Source organism: Urocampus carinirostris, chromosome 9, assembly GCF_059441175.1.
Source record: "Urocampus carinirostris isolate Australia breed hairy pipefish chromosome 9, RoL_Ucar_1.0, whole genome shotgun sequence".
Taxonomy (NCBI): Eukaryota; Metazoa; Chordata; class Actinopteri; order Syngnathiformes; family Syngnathidae; genus Urocampus; species Urocampus carinirostris.
In genome coordinates this window covers 37524183-37543207 of record NC_142357.1, presented here as the reverse complement: position 1 = coordinate 37543207, position 19025 = coordinate 37524183, and the positions used below count along the sequence as shown (strand labels likewise).

Below are 19025 nucleotides of genomic sequence, written 5' to 3'. Positions count from 1 at the left end.
CATCAATCTAATAAATTTGAGTTGCAAAGAGACAGAATTTATTCTAAGAGTATACATTATACTATGGATGCTGTCATTGCCTTTAAAAACAACAAAACAAACCTCACTTGGTTTGAGATATTCTGCCACCGAAGAAAAATTAGGTCGCCTTAATAATAAGTGTCGAAAAATGTAGTAATTAGGACAGAGACAAGGATAAAGAAGAACGTAAAGGCTGGAGAATTGGGATATGAAAATGATCCTTCTATTATGAGGACTAATAATCCTTTACGCTCTTAGCCTTTTTTTCTTCTATTCTCTCTCTAGTCAAATTAATCACAATCGTTCCGTAATCTCAGCTTCCGTCTTTTTTTATTTCAAAGTTATATTTTATTCATTCCTTTCATGTTTTGTTTGGGAGCTGTGCTATCAAAAGGTTAGGCTTCAAAAACTACAATAGACTCCCAGGATACGACATAATTACGTCCTGAGGTGGGGATCGCAAAGTGAAATTGCTGTATACAGGGGAAAAGTTTCAAATAATTGGCTTGTAACCCACGGTACCCCCCAAAAAACATTTAAATAACAAAATAGTATATTGCAAATACTACTAATGTGTAATATACATGTTTATGATTAAATATTATAAATAAATAGACATGGAAAAGAAAAATGAAATGTTATGTACCTTCAGTGTGACATGGCATCTGGTAATGTGGAGTAGTGGGTGGATGCAGAGGGAGGACAAAATTATTTAAAACAGATTTTTTTTTTAAACTCCCACTTGTGAAGCACAATATTCTGACTCAAACATACATCACAAATATACATGACTTGACATGACACGCATTGTGGAAAGCAGTTTTGTCAATAGCATATCAGCATTTTCATGATGCTGTGACCGGACCAACAGCAAAACTGCATTATATAAGACGTCGAACAATAGCACACAGGCATCATAAAGATGATACTGGTCAAACTCACAAACACGCCAAAAAGTTTGAAATTAATAGATTTTCGGGCCCGCAAAATTATCTGTAGTTGATGTTGTATACTGGGGAGAAGCCATACAGATAGGAAAAAGAACATCTTAATCCACAATGTGAAACGACAACGTTGTAAAGTGGGGCCGCTGTATCCCGGGGTCCTCTGTAGCCAACATAGCAAATGGTAGACTACAGACTGTAATAAAGTGATAATTAGGTTTATGCTATCACAAAGATACAGCACTGTATTATATAGAGAATGAGACAAAAACAATAATTTGGGGATTTAAATCCAAGGACAAACAATCTGTGCAGTCTCACATTCACATGTGTCAATGTGAACTCAGTTGTTTATAATGGTGCATTATCACCCCAGGTGTCTGATTACAGGCCCACAAAGCGCACAAGAAAGTATTGTTTACCAAATTCACATAAAGTTGCACAATTTTCCACAAAGAATCAACCTGCATGACGTCGGCAATTACGTCTAAGAATGCTCTGGACCACCCGATGAAAAGCATAGTCATTTGCCTCTTTTATTTCCCAATCCGTGCTCGGTTTAATGACAGAGACCAAAACATATTGGTAATAATGCGTAAACCACATTCCTGAATGAGAGAAAAACACCGGGAGATGATCTGTGAGTGTGAATACGCATGTAAAGTCAACAGCAGCAGCTTAATGAGATCAGGCATATTAATATAATTTAAATTAAGAATTAAACCAACATAATACTGCATATAATATGCGCAACGTTTAAAAAGGCTTTATGATGGATTCTCTTAAGATGCTAAGAGAATAATTACACACAAACACAAGATAATGGATGCTTTGGGCATACCGGGAATTTAAGTAGTGCAAAGTAGACCTAAAAGGCTGTCAAGATTTTGCTATTGTCGAGAGGGGAAAATATAACCCTTTTTGAATATATCAGAGCAGAAATCGATACAGCCTTGGCAGTTTTTCAACCTATGTATTGCAAATACTATTGAGCAAATAAGTAGGAAGATTTGCAAGGACGAAAGTGCCACCATCTCGTGGCTGCCCTGCCAAAAGGTTTAAAGTCCAAAAGGCATAACCCTACATTGAGCGCAGAATTCTATCTTGTCCGCGTGGGTGTGTGTGGTACTCGGCTGTTGATGGAAAGAACGAAGGGTCAATAAAGGTGAGTGACGGCTCGCTGTAGTGTCTGTCTGCCTTGGCGGCGTAATGAGGAATTGGAGGCGCAAGAGCAGGAGAAAGGGCACCTAGGAAGGAATCAAAAGGAATGAAACTGGGTTCCCAGAGGTGAGGGATGACGAGCATAAGGAGGCTAGTAAGAATGTATTAGGCCTTGGGATGTACACTTAAGTAAGCGGAGGATAGACGAGGGGTGAAGGGTGACTCTTCATAAGTGGAGCTCTTTGCTTATAGGTCTGCATAATTATGTATAGAACTTGAGCGTGTGGGTTGAATTACATTTGCACTCCAAAGAGACATACACAATAGCCAAGACGTATAAGCAATAGCTTCAACCAAATTATCAGTCCCTTTCAGAGGCTCACTCAAATTCCAAAAGGGTTAGGGCATATACGACTGAGACCGATGCAAAATCAAGATTTAGATGTATTTATATTTCTCTTTCACTAGAATTCTTATGTTCCTCTCAACATTGACCATCCCCAGGAAATACAGCCCAAACTCCAACAGAAGGTATAATAGAATTCCTGCCTCCAAATTAAAGAAAAATAAATGTGACTTAAAAATTATGCCCCAAAAACCAGCCAGCTTTGGAACATAAAAGGGCAAATAGAAAAATGGTGTGATGTGACTTGAGTAGGAACAGTTTAAGCTAGTGGATGGATAGAGAAGGGGCCTGCCTGGTTATGTACTGGCTTCACTCTTTAGCATTACTACAAGCCTTGGACCCAGAGCTAATAAATATAGTACAGAAATATGGTAATGTATCGCTGAAAAAAAAACATGAGATTCCGAACTGAAGAGAAATAAGGGCATTTGCAGAAGAGAGTTCAACCGATAGCGAATTGTTATCTCTCTGATTCCGTGGCGGAAACCAATAACAGAACAGCATTTATTTATTCAACCAATAGCTGACACTCATCTTATAGACATAACTCGTCATACACACAAACACGGAAACGGTTGAATTTTTAACTTTTTGGGCAGAAGAAATACGATATTTTCCACACTATGGGCACACCGGATTATAAGGCGCACACTAAATAGTAGTGCTTTGTGACATTATTTGCATATCTGAGCCGCACAGGACCACAAGGTGCTTTGGATAAAAACTACAGTAAGACTTTGAGGTTATATTTAAAATAAAATCATGTCTTTTTTGGAAAATAGATTTACATTATAACATCTGGTTTCACCACCAAAATCGATTAATTCATTCATAAATGGTTACTGTTTTTTGTGACCTCACAATTGATTGTGAACAGGGTTCCTGCAGCTTAAATTTAATAATTTTTAAGACTTTTTAAAAACCTTGTGAAACCAAATTTAAAACCAAGTTGACAAAAAAAAACAGCACATGAATTAGAGCAGGGGTATAAAAGTTTTTTATATTTGTCCACTAGAAGTTGCTGTAATAATGCAAACAAAAATGAGTCTGAGGAAGACTACAAACTACGGAGACTGGAAGAGAGCAAAGAGAACCCTATTTTTCCAATTCTTACCCAGCCTTTTCACAAAGAAACAATAAAAAAAAAAAAGAAATCGAAAATAGGGAAGAAGAAATAAAAAAAGGAGGCAAAAAGAAAAGCAGGAATGAAAAGAAAAGTAAGAGAAAAGAAACAAAAAAGGGGATAATGGAGAAAAATAAAGAAATAATTAAAGAGAAAAAGGATAAAAATGGAAAAAATGCAATTTCATTTTTATTTTTTTCTATTTTTCTTTTCCATTTTTCCACCCTTCTTTATTCTTGTATGTCTCTTCTTTTCAAAAGTAATAAGGTGCCTTTTGGTCACTTTGAGTCTTTTTTTCTTCTTCCGTTATGCTTTTAGCACATATTTTTGGTGGCACGACAGAATACAGCAACAGTGGTAGAATAATACATAATGTCCTTTTAAGTTTCATATCAAGGCGGGAGCCTCTACCTATCATCCTGGGGGCCACAATTGGCCCCCGGGCTGTGAGTTTGAGACCCCTGAATTAGAGGTAATTTTAAATCCCTATTTTGGTACAGTTGAAAAGTTTACATCTGGATAAACATGGCACTCTCCCAAGGTTTAAACATGGAAAACAATAATTAAGAAGAAAGTTTTTAGTACATCATGGATCCTCAGTCAGAACAGGCATACAACTACTAATTCCATAGAACTCTTCTGCTACATTCATCAAGCATTTTCATCATGATGAATATAAAAACCTTTTTACAATTTCTTTTTAGTTTGAATAAATATGAATTTTATTAATGTGTTCACACTTTTAAGACTTTTGAAAATTGGATTCAAGACATTTTAATGCTAACTAAGGCTTTATTTTTAGCATGATTAATTCATAATTAATTAATTTATATCTTGACTCTAGCCACCAACCACTAGGGGGATATAGCTGCAGTATGAACATATTTGCATACAATTCGGCATATGACACAGACATTTAAGATTTAGACATTTTTTCTTTTTCAATCTATTATAGTCACATTCAAACATGCCTCTCGACATTGACATTCCCTAAGGAATACAGCCCAAACTCCACGAGTAGGCATAATATGATTCGTGCCTCCAACATAAGTCCCAGTTTTCTGACCTCCTAGATAGTAGAATGCCAATGCTGCGCACGCCCGCACAAACAGACAGGTGGGGAGCTTATGAAAAGGGCACATTGTCTTTATAGTCAGCTCTCAGAAAAGGTTATTACACATCATCGGGAATAGGCGGCTGTCTTGACTTATAAAGAAATTGAAGTAGCGGTATGTGGGTCATACAGATGCAAAAGGTGTGTGTGTGTGTGTGTGTGTTGGGGGGTTATCAAATTAAGGTGGCATACGATAACTTTATGCTTCGCTATATAGGTGGACTTACCTTAGACAGCTGTCATTTGGTGACATTTTAACTGACATCGAGTGCCGTAATCGACTGTGTGCATTTGTTTATTCACGACACGTCTGCGTGCGACTATTTTTATGAAGGTCAGATGAATGCAGAGAAAAACACCCTCACGTATACACACTCCTTGTGAGCTGACAGTACTTTCATTATGATATGAATATGTAGGAGAGAGAGCAGACGGCTCAGTGACACTGGGACAAGGTGATGCGATTGGACAGGTGTGCCTGCGAGAACGGAGAGCTTGTGTCAGCGCTTTGTGCCAGTACAGCAGGTGGCACGTCGAAGGGCATCAGTGACCTTATCCTTATCTCTCATTTCACCTTGAGCTGGGAGACGCTTTTCCTATATCCCTAAAGTGCAAATTTATCTGATCTAGCACACTGCTTTGAGAGGCAGAAGTGGGTGACTTTTACATGAGGGAATGCGTGAGATTTTTTGGACAGGTTCTCCAGGACAAATGCAAATGTGTAGTGTGTCTTTTGAGGAGAAACGTGAGGTAGGTCGAGAATGGTGTGCATTATTCTTACCTTTAGAAGCTGGTGTAAGAAGAGGAGGATTCAAACGAATGTAGTGTGTCAAGTACAGAAAAAAAAGGACAATTCGGGAGACAAGTGAGGAGGTTGGTTGCTCATTACGCATAATGATTAGTCAAAAAACAAAAGATTCACACACTCACTCTTAGTCTGTGAGGAGAAGGCCAGGGTGAGTTTGGCAAAGAGCTCGTTGTTTTCATATTTCTCCTCTTTGGCAGAGGTCCAAAAACTGTTCTCCGAAAGGTCTTCGGGTCCAATCTAAAAGTGGAAACAGTTATCAAGAACCTAATGAGACAGACAATTTTTCAGAAATTAATCATCAAAGCTATTCTAAACATAAGTGCACCTGCCAGGAAAAACTACAACAAAGAGGCATTGTAGTAAAAAGAGTGGCTGTTCGTACAGAAAAAGGAGGGCAGAAAAAGGGAGAAAAAGAGGAAAGTTAACAAGCGCTCATTTTCCCTAATCTGCCTACTGTTGGCAACACAGAGCAGCTTTAGCTTCAGAGCTTTACTTAGAAGTCAGACGAAATATAAAGGGTTGCACTTTTTCTACCCCTTTCCTCTCTAGAACTTGCTATTATGGTCACAATTAACTTTGTATGTGGTTCCATCACAATTTCAGTGGTCTCATTTAGAAAAGGAGCAAAAAAAGCAACGGCAGTAAATTCATAGATAGGTGGCGTTTAATTACGGACAAAGCCTTAGGGAATGGGGTGTAGAAGGGTGGAAAAGACATGATGGTGGGGAGAGAAAGTATTACAAAGCTGATGGGAAATAAAGTCACAAAAAGGCAATAGAGCACACGAAAGCAGGTTAAACCGTTAAAAAAGTTAATTTGAATTACAAAAGAATACAGTCTTTTCTAGCTCCGATTTAATTATCTTCCAGTGGAGCAGTTACAAGAAGAAGGCTTATTAAAAAGCAATTTTGGTGACATCCTCGTCAAACACTAGCCAGCAACAGCACGAGGGAGAGAGGCAGGCTAAACATTGATGAAGTCTGCTGAAGCCATTAAATAGTAGCTGGAGGCAAAAGGAAGACAGAGGGCCGTTTTGATGTTTTAACCATCACAGATGAGAGGGAGGCGCAGAGCATGAAGGATAGTTGTGAGACACAACACACACATGCCAGGCTTTGCACTCTTACCGGGTCACCACAATGTTATATTTAAAACTCAAACACAACAAGGAAATCATTTTGAAAACACCTAGAAATTGAGGAATGATTAAAGGTGAATTACTTTAAATATCGAAACTGAGTTTCATTAGTCAAACCATTGCAGGTATGACAACTGCATACCTAATCTGAAAATATCTTGCCAGTGTTTGGATGAGTCTATTAAAACCTAGCTCCAACAGTTAACCTGATAGTTAATTAATAATGAACATATTAACAACATAGTAATAACATGATAATTTGTCATACAAATGCATATTAAACGGGGTGCCTTTTGCAATAATAACAAAAAATAGCTCCCAGCTTGAAAAATAGTTGGAGATCCCCGATCTAAAGTTTACTAAATATAGCCCATAAAATCCCTTCTTATATGCTTTCGTCCATCCTTTTCTGAACTGCATATCGTCACAAAGGTACAAGTAGAGGTCAATTGAGATCAAGTACTGCAAGATTTTGCACTAAACTTTTGTTACAGATGGCAAAAGGCTGATGTGTCTGACGTCATTTATGGAGTGAAAGAAGTACACACAAAGCAAAGGTCTAACAACCCCCAAAAGAGTATGACATCTCTTGGTGACAAGAAACACTGTTCCGACAATAATAATGCTGGGGAACAACGCACAGATGCTTTGCTTATATTAAAAAAAAGAATTGGTACTTTGGTGGTCCCAGACTAGATTATAACATTTATACTGTGTAAACACTGTATATTACAGAGTGGCATGCCGGGAGCATGTCTCTGGACAGAAAAACATTGCATAGAGTCATCTGCTGCCTATTTTCAAAGCACACAAGTCTGTGTAAAATGAAATTACCTCTGTACTACGGAATTAATATTCATGTTTTATTTCTTGATTTACACTTTAAAATATTTGAAATGTTGCAGCTAATGCAGTCTAACGATTTTAATTGCACTACTCTGATGTATTTACAACTTTGACCTGTCTACAAGCACAACTTTGTATATACTACCTATCTTCATATCAGTTTTTATACTGTATCTTTTAAAATTAAACGTTTACCTAGGAGTCCCAGATCTAATCCTGTTCCAAAAAATTTTTCACTTTGTTATCATTGGCAATATAGACAATTTTAACCCCAATATAGGAATGAAAAGTGACCTTGCTCCAATTGGCTCGTTTCAGTTGCACTTCAGGTTTGTAGTCCTTCTTGGGTTGGAGGCCATACGGTAATTGAACTGGTGCAGGGGCACCCCAGCCTCCCATGCCAAAGAGCGGTGGTGGAGGCATACCGAAACCAGGAGGTGGCGGAGGGATGCCAGGACCCCCTGGTGGGGGAGGAGGTCCCATTCCAGGCAGAGGAGGAGGTGGAGGAGGTCCTGACATGCCAGGCAGAGGAGGAGGTGGAGGAGGTCCTGACATGCCAGGCAGAGGAGGGGGTGGAGGAGGTCCTGACATGCCAGGTAAGGGAGGGGGTGGAGGAGGTCCTGACATGCCAGGTAAGGGAGGTGCTGGAGGAGGGCCCGACATGCCCGGTAAGGGAGGTGCTGGGGGAGGGCCCGACATGCCCGGTAATGGAGGTGCTGGAGGAGGACCCGGCATGCCCGGTAAAGGAGGTGGAGGAGGAGGCACGCACATTTGCTCTGGGAGAGTTGGTGGTGGCACAGTTGCATGGCCTGTCAAGGATGGGGCTGGTGGTGGAACACCAGCCACTGGCAGAGGAACAGTAACTGTGACAACTTTTGTTTTAGCCTCTTCCAGATCTTTGGACAGCGTTTCAATCTGGAAGAAAGATGAATTTCTTAATCACTTGTCTCATTTATATTCACTTAATACAATCTTTCCAGGCAAAGTCTACCACGTCCTAGTGATAGCTATGCCAAGAAAGAGATTGGATTAGACGGAACAAAAGAGGAAAACCGAGATGACATATAAAGGGATTTAAGTCTGTGCATAACGGTGTGTTGAGATAAATGAAAAGAGAATGGAGGAGGGGCATGGAAAAATATCTAGAGACGGCAAGGGATTTAATCTTCAAAGGATATGCATGCGGAGTTTTAAGGAAAATTGTGACAAACTAATAAAAGTTGATCTGAATATAGAATGAATAATTCATTAATTAATAATTAATAATGGTGTATATTATTTCCTGGACTTGAAACTCATGTAGGGTGTATTTATACTTGAAAAAGGAGGTTAAACTCATGTCAAGTGAGCTTTTATGAAAGTTCAGATTCTATGTTTATCAGCGTTTGCTTGACGGACTGGCTTTATGCAGCTTGATGAACGGCGTTGTTTTATCAGACTTTAAAAAGATGACAGTAACAGGCTTTAAGGGCCTCTGGGCAAAATTCCATAATGAAGCAGCAGATGAAGCGTTGGGCATCGCATCACACAAAGCCATTTCTGAATATGAAGAAATCTTCGGCGGGCAGTGTCTCAAACAGAAAAAAAGAAAGCCATCTTAGTATGAAACGCCTGTTTGATGTTGATATTTTGGACAACTCTGAGCGGCTGTGCGTGCATTTGGGCTTTTGAGTGGCAAAAAGATGATAGTGCTGGCTACAAAAGCTTGGATGAATTTCATTTTGGCTTTGAGCGGTCTAAATAAAAAGCTCACAAAGGCATGACAGATAAAATTTATGTGGTGACCAAGAAGGATGGCAGCAAATTGTTCAGGGTCACTCGGAATGTTAGCGAGTCCGACTTTGTGCATCACAGTGCGGCAGAGTCCAGCTGGTGTAGCAGCAGGGTACTGACAAGCAGAGGGAAAAAAATTATCTTTACACATTGTCCTGCTGAAAGTGTCATGTTGTAGCATAACAGAAAGTCCTACAAGTTGGTGTGTTTTGATAAAGATGTATGACGAAATGGGATACCAGATGGATATACTGAAGTATTTTGCCAGCTTGTCGATTATCGGTACTCTGCAGGATTGTAGTTCTCTTACAATATAGTACACCGCCAGGTTATAGAGTTTCTAAGATGCTTTAGGCAACCTGTTAGGGCACTTTCCCCACCATACGACAGCAACAACAAAATATTTTGGGTATTTTTTGAAAAATTGGGACTTTGCTGTGTTTGTGTGTATGACTGTGCGAGTTAAGTATGTCCCCTTTGCGAGTTAAGTATGCTATTGGTCAACGTCGTATAAGATGCGACATATAATGAAACTTTATTTCGAACATGAAAAAAACCCAAGAACAAAACAACAAGTCAAAAAACAAAAACAATGTTATAGTAACATGTCTGAAAAGGAATAGGATCAAGCATATGCTTATGAAGATGCTGATATGCTGTTAGCTAAACTTGCTCCAACAATGAACCATTTCTCTCTTTGTCTAGTCCAGAATCTTGTGTAACAAATTTGAATTAGGGCGTCTATAGGTGCCCAGAATTGCAGTGATGCTAAAAGGTAGAAACAACAACATGATAACTATGGAAAAGAAGCTTGCGATTATCAAGAAATACGAAGAAGGCACATGCATCATTACACTTGTTAGGAAACCAATCGACAATTAGGACATTAATTAAGACTAGGGGGCAAATAATAAATAAAGCAATAGTCTTCACATGGCGTCACAATCCTGGCAAGTTTCAAAATCAGTTTAGCTCAAGAGGTAGAGCGCTCAACTTGAGGCCGAGTGGCGGTAAATATTGTTAAATGTTAAGTGTCATTGGGCAAGACACTGAAGCCCTAATGCCCCCGATAAGAGGGTAGGTGCTTTGCATGGCTGTTGCCGCTGAATGTGTGTGAGTGAATGGGTGAGTGTGAAGCACATTGTAAAGCACTTGGGGAAGTCTTCAGTGACTTAAAAAGTGCTAAATAAATGCAGACCATTTACCATTTTAATCCACCGTCTAATACTGACTACACCATTACTATTTTATATTTTTAATGTTTTTACCAGGGGCACCGAAGGTTCAAAACCCAATAGCTAATGAGCATAGGTTTAAATCCTCCACATCCAGAAATTTTACATCACAACCCCCACCTCGAAACAGGCTATTGACATATCCCCGGAGTCTAAGTACTTGATTATTTTTTTTAGAGAAACAGTTGATTGAAAATAATTTTTGTTTTGTACACAATTTAAAAAAATGCCCACTTTGAATTGCCATTGCTAAGGGCGTGTGACAAAACTAAAGGGATGATTTATCTCTAAAACGATTAATATTACACAGACTATAAGTCATAAGAGGTTATGTATGAGTAATGAATCAATGAAAAACAAATTGAGGACTTATGTACTTACCAAAATAAAAATAACATTATACAACATGCAGTAAATGCAATCTGGTTGAGGGGAACTAAACCATCACAATCTAAGAGTGGATTCCTATTCTCTTTCAAAAACTGCAGCAGTACAGTCAGATGCCTCTTATGTGTCGAGGTCATGGCACTGAATTTTAATCGGGTTCAAGTCACAACGGACTCAGCCGATCCAAAGCATGCATAATTTTCTTCCGAAACCATTTTAAACTTGGCTTACTTTTGTGTTTTGGACTGTTTTTGCAGCACTCTCCCTATTTTTAGCTTCAACTTTCTGAAAGGTCTCCTGGACTTTTTCAGCTAAAAAAATGTGACTCTTTCAAATATATATTTCGCATCAATGACTTCAAGTTGACCAGACCCTGAGGTAGTAAACAGCCCCAAATTGTAATGTTCATCCAAAATGCTTCAAAGTGAGGATAAGGTTGTGATGTTGGGGAGCTTTTTCCCTATAAAGTGTGTTTTGTGTTCTTTTCAGTATTTTAGTTAAATCTGTTTTAGCAGTAAAATGCTCATGGGAGGACTCCCATGACCATCATTCTTGGCCAGTGTTTTAAATCCAATAGATGAGTGCACAGAGATACTGGCACCAGAAATATTTGATAGCTGACGCGTGTTATTTTCCATCTATTTTGTTCCGAATTCTTGGTGTGAATTTTGGTTGCCGGCCAGAGAAGCAACAGTATCAAAGCTTCTCTATTTGTAGGCTACTTTCGCAATTTTGGACTGATTACCATCGAGACTTGGAGAGATAATCTTATAACTATTTCAAAGCTTTGTGCAAATCAACAATTCTTGTTCACATGTGTCCCAAGAGTACTACTGAGTGATGCATGTTTCCCAATATGAATTCCTCCTTATCCGCTTTCTCTTAAAACTTTTGTTAAATGTTTATCCTAGAGTGCCACGTTTAATCTCGTAAATAAGGATCAGTACATTGTTACCAATCAAAATAAAGACTATCCTAATTCTTATCGCGATCTATATATATATATTTTTTTATCAAGAATGGGTAAATTTACATGCAGGCAATAGCCCAATTATGTAAAGCCGGGTAAATGCACACAATAATCCATTAAAGACTTCTTCCAACTGAGAGTATTCCGATTGAGATTGCGTTCATCCTCTCATTTTCAGATTATTTGAGCATGTATATGCATTTCAGTAATTCGATTGCTTGTGTTAATTCCGTTTTCTTCCTGCCAGATATTTTTATGCCCCAATGCAGTGTAGGACTTTTAGTACGACAAATGCAACACGCAAACTCAGGCTTACGTGCTAAAAAACAAAAACAAAAAACAGAACAAATTGTAATGGTTAATTAGTCAGAGATATTTTTTCTGCCATTATAGTTAAAATGCCACAGACGTATTCATCTATATATAGTGGATGTCACAGTTGTATGTATCCCTATATAGTGTAAGTCTATGATTTTGGCTGGCCTTGTATGAAACACGGCAATTAAACTCACTTTCGGAGCACCAACAAGCAGCGTACTTTGTTGAATTTGGTGAATGAAATCATCCTTCTATTTAGTGTCGAAATTGCAAATGTGGGAACGACTTATTGATGTAATGACACTTTTTGTGCTTCTCCCTTGTAATGGAAATACGCCATGCTTACAGGGTAATTCCTTTGTAGGCATGTTAATGATTCATTAGAATTGCTAAACAAATTCAATATTCCATTTCAAACGGATTATTGCCTTCGTTTGAATGTAGTGAATATCTACGTGTTATCCCCATTACAATACGGCGACTTGTGAATTCACATAGTTGGTGGATTTTTGTTCAAGCAGACTGAAATGAAATACGGAGAAGAAGGACTATATACAACATGTATGAGAGAAAAAAAAATAATTGAAGCCTCTATATTTGTAAATACCAAAACACAAGTTTTAGTGTCTCGTCTGATGTACCTGTTGTTGCAGAGTGGTGAGCTGTTGCTGTAGACCCTGGTTCTCCTTTTCGCGCTCTTGCTTAGAGGAGGCGAGTTGCTCCTTTTCTTGGCTCAACTCATGCAATTTTAGTTCATAGTCACCCTCGAGTTTTGTCATCTCCACCTGCAACTCGTGACGTGCAGTCAACTCGGCATTCAGCTAATGCAAATGACATAAGGCCATACGATTTTAGAAGGGATAGAAGAAAAACAACAATGATGGTTCATTCTCTACAATGCTTTGTTTGCTTTTCTTGGGAACTTCAGATATTGACATAAACTCACATTTTAATAAGCACACAGAGGTGTTCACTTAGCAGGCAGTAGATCCTTTACACTGGCTGTCAGGAAGCTGACAGCCTCTTCCCTAATTCCTGCCAAAGACTGTCTGCAATCACCCCATCAAACACAACTAGAGCTAATACGTGTGGGTGGACAATGACAAAAAATGTGTGCTGTGTGTGTGAATTTGTACAATGAATATGACCGAGTGTGTGACAGTCTGAATGAGGGCTAGTTTCATCTCCCCCTGTAATTACCCCGTCGCTGGGACGGAAACATTAGAGTAGCGGTGCACTGCAATTAAGGCATTTAGCCCCTTATGTGAGGGTGTGCAAGGCTAGTCTATAGGTGTATTTTTGTGTCTAATAGCTGTCAAGCATGCACGCACTCACACACTCATTCTTAGCATCATATTCTGTTTCTTCTTTTTTTCGCTCTCATTTGTCAGTTGGTGTCAGTCAAATACTGTCTACAAAGATAGTTATTAAATCTTGCTGCATAATAGTGGTGAACGGAAAGTCTATTCTCTTCCGGGGCGTTTATTATAAAGGTTTGTGTGCAGTTTGGATACATGTGTGTGCAAGGTACCTTCTTCTCAAGCTCAATGGCCTTGGCCTCACTAGTTTCCACCTTGGTTTGGTCGACCATGTTGTCTGAAAACAATGCAAATGAGGTTAGGTAGGTAATGTTCAAGCCATACGACTTTCACATTAAGGTGTAGAGTAAGATTTCGTTTTTTTGCCATTTCTTTACTGCAGTGTACCCACTAGACATCAACACACTTTTTTGATTGTCCAACAACAAATTATATTCAAACTTTGGTGCGCATGCTATTGCTCAACATCATATAAAATGATGGTATGCTATTGGTTGGCATCACAGAATGATAAAAATTACATATATGCTTTTGGGTGAACTACCTCCCACTAATCCTTTTACTTTAATTCAGCTCAGAATATCATGTGCTACGTAAAGACAATTTTTTTGTACTGTGTTTATTGTTTTGGGTTTAAAGATTAACAGTGAAGGTAGAAGCAAAAACATGTTCAAGTAGTATGGCCGTTACCAAGTGGCAATCGGGACCAATATTTAAAATAAGGAAGCAATTAAAGCAGGATAATCTTCTGAGGGCATCACAATCCACGCAAATTAAAGTTTTGAAATCAATTTATTCTAAATACTTTATCCCAGTCTTTTCCTTTCCACGTATTTTTAATGACACTTAATCATATACATGTTTATTACACATATTTAATACAGATTTTAAACTATTTTCGTATTTCAATGTTTTTATCTGGGATACAGGTGGTTCTGAATACAATAGCTACGAATTACGATTAGGTTTCTATCCCCCGCTTCACGACAAGTTCCATTTGTGATCCCCACCTCAGAGCAAATTGATGTCATATCCTAAAGCTCTATTGTCGTCAAAACCGCTCATAAATTGGACATAGTGTAAAATGTCTGCATAAACCAGTGAAGAGTTAATCTAGCAATATATTTCTAAAATATCAATAGTCCTGGTGACACGAGCTGGACGAAAAGTAATCATCGGGGTTCATAAAAAATGTAATTCTGGTGTCAACAGCTGGTTCAGTGCTCAAGGCCATATGAACAAGTTCAACAAAAGGGCTTATTAACATGAAGATAAATTTCCCTAGTGCGGCTGAATCAAAGACGGCTGAATGAAACAGACAGTTAAATGACAGACGCGCTGTAAAAACTTCACATATGGGGAAAAAAAACAATGCACAAAAAGTAAGCATAAAGAATAGGCAGTAAAAAAGTAGGATCTTTGCAGCAATGACACAATAACTCCCAGGCAAAAACGAAACTGTTTAAATTCATTCCGTGCAAGTAGAGAAAAATGAGAAATGTTTTGTCGAAATGACTGAATAATATACCCAAACGGAAAAAAATAATGTATTAGTGTCAACCCTTTTACAAAGTTATTGAATATATAGGGAGGAGGGATTTTTCTGTCATAGCGGCAAGGCTAAATGGGACAAACTTCTAATAGTGAGTACTAAGGGAGATGGGGGGGCGGTGCAGAGTTTCAGAGTTCAAAGAAAAACACTAAATAATGCATGCGGGGCAGAATTGGGCTGCTTTCCACTGATAATAACTCTGGGAGCCTTAAAGGAGGCCAGACAGGATTTGTGCAAAAGTGTGTGCGCTTGTATGTTCGTGTGTATGCATTTAGAAGCAGAGCAATTAGAGCCACCTTAGGTGAACAACTAAGACCGACTCGTAAGGTTCTATTGGACTCTGGAGAAGTTGCCTGGTTCACTGATACACTCGTATGGATGTTTGTTTTTTTCCTGATGGACATATGGACATATTTGATGTTTATCTCATTGAGTTAATGGCTTTCAATTAAGTGAGTTGTATTTATATCGCTCTAATGCATACAAGGGGTTTCTTTAGTTAAAGTGGCTTCTTTCACATTCTAAAAACATGTCAATTTTGTCACCAGCAACACTTTGGCTAACTTGGCTGGCCTTCAGGAAAGGTGACCTGAGTGGGCTTTGGATCCCCAATTATATAACTCCTTAATGTTACTATACAATTTGCCCAAAATCCCAATTCAAGACATACCCAAAGTAAATTAAATGCTGTTCTTGAACCATTTAGAGAATTTGGACAGTTTTGATCTCTTTTAAAAGGTAGGACTTTTGAGGTTTTATCCCATACTAATATAATAAATGCAAATGCTACTAACATTGAGTAATCTGAGTGGGAACACACAGAAATAGAAGGTTTTTATTCTCGCCTTAATTCTTTTTTTTATAATGTAATGCCTGCAGATGAGTGTACTATGGGCATTTTAGCTGGAAAACAGGTGAGACAACCGCTTGAAGCCTTACTTGGTGCCTTGTCAAATTCACAATGTGGAAAAACTCAACCACTTTACTACACTAAAACGTTTGCACATTTGTATTTTACTTTGGCCAATTTTCTAGCCATTGTGGAATATTTGTAAATGTTTGACTTCTCTTTTCAGGAGTCAAATAAATGACTGTGCAGACTTGCGCGTAATATTGGTGCGTAATAATGAATCACAGATTGCCTTGGACACGTTATTTCCGGCTCCGATTTGAATACACCCCGGAAAATAGCATAAAAACATGTTAGAAATTTTATTGGCTAACCAATGTGTCAATCATTATTTGATTTGGTTACTGCTGGCTAATAATATTTGCACCTATTGGAGGCGATATCAGTTTTATCAAACAGGTTTATATGGGCTCATGTGGGCTGTGGGAAAAAAAAGGCTGCTAATAGCCCAAAAAGGTGTCAATCAGAAGGGAAGGGCTACCACATCGGGAATAATTTATTGATTCTGTTTATTTTGATGAATACGGGGAGGAATAAAGTATCTATCTATCTATCTATCTATCTATTTATTTTCAAATGGGAGTTTTTGAGCAAAACAGAAGAATTTCAAGAAGCAACGTCCAACGAAGCAGAAATGTTTCAGGCAGATTTCTATTCATCTACCGGCATATTCGTGTGTTTTGGAAAAACTATTTTACACCGTTTGATTCTATGGAACGTTAAGGGTAGAATTATGTGTTTTAGAAAACAGTTAGTATATTTGTAAGTATATTTGAATAAACCCGCTATAAATAGGGTGCACCAAGGTTGAAATTAAAACAATTTTACTGCAGTCCCCTGATCAATTGACTGAGGTGTGGAGTCTCCATGTTTTGAACAAAAAGATGCTTCTGCGTGCATAATACATTTAAGAATTTCCAAACTAATAAAACCAATCAAGAGTCATTGCTGTGGGGGAAATATTGGACAACACCAGGTTAAAACATCTTAAAAAAACTAAGTACAAAACTTAATTTTCCCTACCTTCATGTAATAAAAGAAAAATATAGGATAAAAACTATTAAACTATTGAAATGTATCCTAAATGTATGCCGTTTTTAATGATATCTTTTCTTTTAAGTCTTTTATTACATGTTTAACTTGGTGTGCCACGTCTCATCTCGTTTTAGAAAATGTACATTATCACTAACAAAGAAAATTCTATTGTTTTTTATTACAATCAATTCTGAAGCCGGAATTACGCTCTCTCAGGCGTCACCCAGTGGTCAATCTGACCATCTGCACCTTTCGTTCAGGGACGCTATTGTTGCTTTGTGTGTAAATCAGACTTCTTTACGAGCATATTTTAAGCATGTAAAAGATAATTGCAACCATGTGTATCATTTTTATCTGCATTTCATGACCATCAAAATCTTATCCTTGTTATAATTGCACACAAGAGAAGATTATTTTTGAGGTAGCTTCTCTTACAACTCACCAATCAAGCCTTCAATGTTGAGCCTGATGTTCCTGCACTTAAAGTCAGGGTCTGCCCCATTCTTGTGAAGCACGATCTGAGCAATACACTCATCTATTAACTTGTAGTATTGAGGCCTGGGGAAAGAGCGACAGATTGACAAATCAATGATTAGGAGAAGCGGGAAGACATTAAGTCTGACAAGTGTCTAGCAATGAGGCATGATTCTGCTATGTCTAGTGACAGTGATTGGTATTTATTGCTTTCATAAGACCAGTATGGCCAATTTTACACACAAAGTATAAGAGTGGAGGAGAGGTGCACAAACAAAGTGTGTGTCTTAAATTGTGATTTGAAGTGTGACAATCTCAATCGTGTAACATTTCACGGTCACATAAGCATAGCACTACATCTCATCAACGTATCTACACGTACTCTCCATTTTGGAAGGGTCTTATTCCTTGATCCCATTACAAGCAGCCGTATGTTATTTATTCAGCCTACCTACCTCACATATCTTTCTTAGTCACAGCACTTTTGCAGGACACATTCTCCCTTCCATCGCCATATATCAACAATGTGTGTGTTTGTGTGTTTTCTGCCAAACTAAGATTTTTCCGTGGAGCGAGAGAGACACCTAGTGTACTCTTTATAGGACTGTAGTAAGAATTAGAATCAAACTACCAATCTGAGACCTGTCTTGCCCTGCATGCATATACAATCCTGCACTCTTGTTTGAACAGTGTGATTAATAAAAATATTTCATGTAAACAAAAGATTTTGCGTCCTTCCCGTGTTACATATTTGACTGACACACCTGAATAAAATGTTTTGATTCCAGTCTACTAAACCCCCGGGATAAAGCGTCACTGCCTTACAATGTTTTCCCTATACAGATGTTCTCACGACCTCTTTACGGCAGTTTCCCTACTATACAACATCAACATATTTTGCGAGCCTGAAAAAGATATAAAATTCAAACTTTATGGTGTTTGTGCGTATGGCAAGTTATGTTTTTAAAATGCATGTCTGACATTGGTCAATTTCGACCATTTATATATATATATATATATATGTAACGGGTGTAATAATAACTTTTATTTTATTGAAATTCCTGCTAAAATATGTGTATAGTTTTTGGTAAATGTCCTGCAATGCTGAGTCCAACAGTGCCATCTGCTGGTATGGGGTGGGGTTTGGTTTTGGCTTCTAACATGTGACCAGGAGGCGGGGTTTTGTCAGTTTTACCAGAGTACTACAAAGGTAAGACATATCTTTTGGTGCTCCACAAAATAAGTTAATTTTAAACTTTATAACCCCAGCTGACAAATCTCTCACCATGCATAGTAATGTGATTGATATTGTCAAGCTGTTTAGGTTTATTTTCGTTTTGTTTCTGTTTTACTAAATATTAATTCCCCTTGTAGAGATCAAAGAGATCAGACCCAGCAGAAAAAGCTAATGTTGTGACTCATCCATTTGCAGGTAAATTGTACCCATTTTTATACTCATTATTGTTTTTATTCCTATTTTTCATATACATT

The 19025-nt window shown here is 38.1% G+C and overlaps 1 protein-coding gene across 1 annotated transcript in view; it reads right to left on the bottom strand.

The window, feature by feature from the left end:
* The window catches only part of diaph1 (diaphanous related formin 1), a 125721-nt gene that overhangs the window by 80399 nt on the left and 26297 nt on the right, over positions 1–19025 (bottom strand). The window contains exons 14-18 of the mRNA XM_088343679.1: positions 17503–17618; positions 13776–13840; positions 12886–13065; positions 7856–8476; positions 5700–5814 (exon numbers count right to left, since the gene is read on the bottom strand). Coding sequence (XP_088199805.1) covers positions 5700–5814; positions 7856–8476; positions 12886–13065; positions 13776–13840; positions 17503–17618 — 1097 coding nt within the window. The remainder of the gene's footprint in view (positions 1–5699; positions 5815–7855; positions 8477–12885; positions 13066–13775; positions 13841–17502; positions 17619–19025) is intronic.